Genomic DNA, 4,811 nt, shown 5'->3' on the forward strand with positions numbered 1-4,811 from the left:
TGGGAAAACATTGGAAAAACCTTCTCCAGAGCCACTGGGCCAAGAAAGATGAAACTTATGTGGAAACATCTTCTGGTAGTGAAGATTCAAGTTTATTAGAATCATGATCCCAGGGGGTAGGGTGGGGCCACAATGGACAATGAAAGTTCTACATTGGAATACATAGAAAAAAATCGTGAAATTTTTTTTTCTCAAGAACAGCAAAGCCATGATTGGTTATATTCACATGGGGACATCCTCAGGTAGTATAGATGCAAGTTTGTTCAAATAATGACTCTGAGGATAGGGTGTGGTCACAATGGACGATCAAAGATTTACAAAAGCTTCTTCTATCAGTTCATTTTATACTCTATGGATCCTCTATGGATTGTTGTTTTATACTCAGGTGACCGTTAAGGCCCTTGAGCATCTTGGTTTTTTTTTTAATTTCTCAACTACTGTTTTTGTTTTTTATCAATTCATAAAGTTAACTCGTTTGTATTTTTTTCTTTAATGTTAATACTTGAGCATTTTTCTGTAATATAACTGTTTTATCATTTTTTATATCATTTTAATTCGGTGTGTGTGTGAGTATATAATATAATATAATATAATATAATATAATATATATATATATATATATATATATATATATATATATATATATATATATATATATATATATATATATATATATATTTATATATATATATAGATATAGATATATATATATTAGGGATGGCAACGAATATTCGAACATTCGAATATTCATTCGATGAGTTGATATTCGAATATGAATTTAAGATTCGAATATACTGTGTTTTTTAGATTTCATAAAAAGAAGTACTGTGATTAATAAATTTTGATTAGAACAGTGCTGGAATTATCTCTGTTTAATTTACAAGCCATCAATTTCGATCGCCTAATTTCTTTTACTACTTTCTTATCTTATAAATCTACTAAATTACATGTATTTTGTTTTGAGTAAGGTGTTAAAGAATTGTACAATAATGCTTTATGTATAATACAAAACGTACTTTCATAGTTTTTATTAGTTAGATACGATCGGATCTAGAATCGAGGACAACAAATGAAATCTAAGAATGTCCAAAAGGCGTGAAGAGTAACTATACTTATAAAAAAAAAAATTAATTGAACATTGAATGAATGTCCGATAGAATTAATCTGTAATTAATACTGTAAAGGGCTTAATTTCAGAACAATGTGTAAATTACTTTATTATCTCGGGTTGTACATAATCCTGAATTTTATATTCATTATTGGGAAATTAGTTAATTACCTACGAAAATTGTCTATGGAAATATCTGTTTACAATGTGTCAAAGATTATAATCATATCTCTTATATTAGGCAGATAATTGTAATTTATTACGACACGTATTGAAATCTGAACAGTATACCGTTACGACTATCTTGCCTTTTGTAAGACGACTGGTTCCTCAGTTGGAGCTACTAAAAATACACATTTAATTTGTTAAAATTATACTTTTCTACATTTAAATCAATTATTTATTTCAAACATTGACAAATATCAAATGGAATTTCTTATTGTACACCTACAAAAGTCTTCATACAATTTTACTTCCAATATAAGTATACCTAGGCTAACCCTCTCATGAGAGTAGGATGATGCATATTTAAAATAAAACAGATTTTATTTATTTTATCGCATATTCGAATATATTCGAATACTTTCATTGAATATTCGAATATGAATTATTGACAAAATTGACATCCCTAATATATATATTTCACCGTTGAAAAATGTAATAAATTACTTTATAAGAAAGATTGTCCATTTCTAGTGTAGTGTGGAGTAAGTATTAGATTAAACAGAATATAATTTATTTGATTGTTACAAATATGAGATAAATAGGAGTGTATTTCTCTCTGACTGGAATTCAAAATTATTGTCATGATTAAAATCGGGGCAAAAAAAATCATATTTTCTTCGATTTCTTTTCTAATTTAAGAAGGTTTAAATCGCCATAATCCCTGAGTTTTCCGATGATCTACCTTTGGGACCTACTAAGGCCCTCAGGGCGGCTCCCAAGAAGCTTTTAAGAATATGCATTTCAGTTCGTTCCTACCTACCAGGCCCGTTGAACGCGGGAGGGGTCAATTTTTCGGAGTATAGTATTTAGTATTTTGCTATAGTAAATTTTCCTATAGATGCTGGTTGCCCCCCCCCCCCCCCCCAATATTTGTTGCTGTAAGGTCGAGCACTGACAAATTCCAGGATTTAGACAGTTACATGTAATTTGAAACCGTTGCTACGGATCTGTCTACCCTCAAATAAGCAGTGCGTGCAAGAGTGTGGGGAGTTGGGGGGTTAAAAATCTGTGCGTGCTGTGTATTAAGTTGAACAATAAAATGCTTTCTTTGGTTGTTAGTATGGGAAATAATATAACAGCTGTTGCAGAAGAAAATATACATAACCGCATAAACGGGGTATGTAAATATTTTCTTCTGCAATCGCTGCAAGTATTAATAATTTAAGGATAGTGGTTTTCACAATAAGAAATTCAGTGGATCCGATGTAAATATAAAGATTTTCTTTATTTTTTGTCTTATTTGACAAAACCAAAGAACTACAATGTAGGTCTTCTTCGTCCTGGATAATAACAATCGAATACATTACAATACATTTGTCCATAACTTGTCGATGAAAGAAGATCAACTCTTTTTTTACAATTCATTCAAAAAGTTCACACAAAAATCACAATTGTTTATCCAACCACTGATTTGGGTGGTGGTGGCGACCGAGTGTGGTGGTTTACTTTGGTAGTTGTGGGCGTTGTTGGGCCTTTCGTTGTACCTGGGTGAGGTGGTGTCTGTGTCGTGTACGGTGGTGGTGAGTTTGTGGTACCTTTAGTTGTGGTAGTTAGTGGTGGGGGTGTATCATAACGCCGTCTTAAAATTTTTGCCAGGTTTGAAACCGGAACTGTTTAGTTGGGAAAAAACGTCAATTCCACATATAAAATTTTTCTACATGTATATAAGCAGCAACAGCATCTCAAAAACTTGTTTTAAAATTTATGTACGCAGCGATTCATTCCGTAATATAGAAGTCTTTCCAGACATGGTCTGACGCCAAATTACAGTAGAAAACAAGCTTATTTACGGTTGCATGTGCCCCCTAAATGATAATATTCTTTGTCAGGTGTTTTTGCTTGTCAAGGACTTTGTTCGAATTTGCCCCCACCCCAACCCTTTCCAACTGATTTCTTTTTACAGGTTTCTATTTTGTTGTTCAAATCGTAGCACAACATACTAAGACTTTTGGTATACGGGGTTCGTAGATTCATTCTGTACATGCATTTCACAATAAATACGAATACGCAAATATAAGCTCTTCGTTTATACCACATTAGCAGACAACTGATTACCTTTGGCAAAAGGAAATCTGGCCTCACACAAGTTGCGACAATCAAAGTATCCATTCTCCGTGCACGTGCACCATATGCAACGGGTTGCGTCAGTGAAGCCTTGCGTCCCCCCTGTACGTGCACATTTCCATAGGGATCCCGCAGCCGCTGTGCTCACCAACAAAAGCGTCAACAATGTCAACTTAAGAATCATCTAGGAAAAAGAGATTGCGTAATTCTGTGTACATTGTCTTATCATAGCAAACACATGACATTCTTAGGTGACTAGTCGCACCTTAATCATGATCTGTCGTCTGGTCACGTTAAGTTGTTGGTCACCTCTGTAGTATGAAGGAAATAATAATTCAAGGCCGGTCAGTTTCATTTTCCAATAGAATTTTGACAATGCAAATCTTAAGTAATTTTTAGAGTTCTCTCACCTGGCATTTGGGGAGGGGAGGGGATATGCATTTTTCAGATTTAAAGGGACACAGAATTTCATGTTTACAAGATATTTTATTGACCAATCAACAGTGATCAAGGACGCCCGGAAGGCATTGTAACACAAAAGTACAATTTACACATTATCACGACAGAAGACAATAATATATCTTTCAAACTTTTCGGTGGAATTTCATGACTAACATGTTGCGAGAGCGTTTCAGACCACTTCTTTTATCTGAAAATTATCAAAATTAGGACTTTCAGATGTATTCGATCAAGGAAATGTTAGAAAGCAAAACCAAAATACCAGTGTCAGTTCGTGTTCAATGACGTGTGCTGTGTTACCAAATCGAACACACCCAGTACGTATACAGCGTAAATAATAACAGAGCTCGAGTCAATGTTTGTAATACAGGTGTTTGATGCAAGAATTTTCATGCAATTTTGAATAACTAAACTAATGCTATTTTTCTAGTAATTTCAAAATTGTATTCAAAAAAGGAAATGCAAATTTGTCTATGCCCAAACAAATTTACGAAATGCTTACAAGTAGATATCCCCCCTTTCCCACCTAGTATTTGTAGTCTTTCCATTTGCATGTACGTCTTCATTTGAAAAAATAAACAGCTGAACTGTCAAAAATGCTTAAAAGTATCAGATAACACACTAAATCTAATGTTTTCTTGGGACTATAAAGTTGATCACCTGTAAACTCCGTCTTAAGGTTTCATTAGAATAGAAAAACCTAGTAGAATATTTAGAATTTATCAATACCAGTTGTCAGAAAATTTTTGAGACATACCATGAGTATTGCATTCTCCATCAATTTTGTCAACACAATAGAAAGTAGAACAGTTTTTAAAACTGCACTCGCAACCACTCATGGTGCACTTTTTCACCAGTTATTTACATACACTTAAATAATGACCTTCAGACTTCTTTCTTATCAGTTATACTAAGCCTATCCTCAGTGAAAAGTACAACTGCTTTAGAAGATCAA

At 33.4% G+C, this 4,811-nt stretch overlaps 1 protein-coding gene across 1 annotated transcript; it reads right to left on the reverse strand.

The window, feature by feature from the left end:
• Positions 1-2,697: 2,697 nt before the first annotated feature.
• LOC133171638 (uncharacterized) lies at positions 2,698-3,596 on the reverse strand. The gene is made up of 2 exons (XM_061306424.1): positions 3,389-3,596; positions 2,698-2,943 (listed from the first exon to the last, which is right to left on the reverse strand). The coding sequence occupies exons 1-2, from the start codon at positions 3,579-3,581 to the stop codon at positions 2,729-2,731; spliced, it is 408 nt and encodes a 135-aa protein (XP_061162408.1). The 5' UTR covers positions 3,582-3,596; the 3' UTR covers positions 2,698-2,728.
• Positions 3,597-4,811: the final 1,215 nt, after the last annotated feature.

This window comes from Saccostrea echinata, unplaced genomic scaffold, assembly GCF_033153115.1.
Source record: "Saccostrea echinata isolate AGI-Se365-2 ecotype Australia unplaced genomic scaffold, CSIRO_AGI_Sech_v1 ptg000054l, whole genome shotgun sequence".
Classification (NCBI taxonomy): Eukaryota; Metazoa; Mollusca; class Bivalvia; order Ostreida; family Ostreidae; genus Saccostrea; species Saccostrea echinata.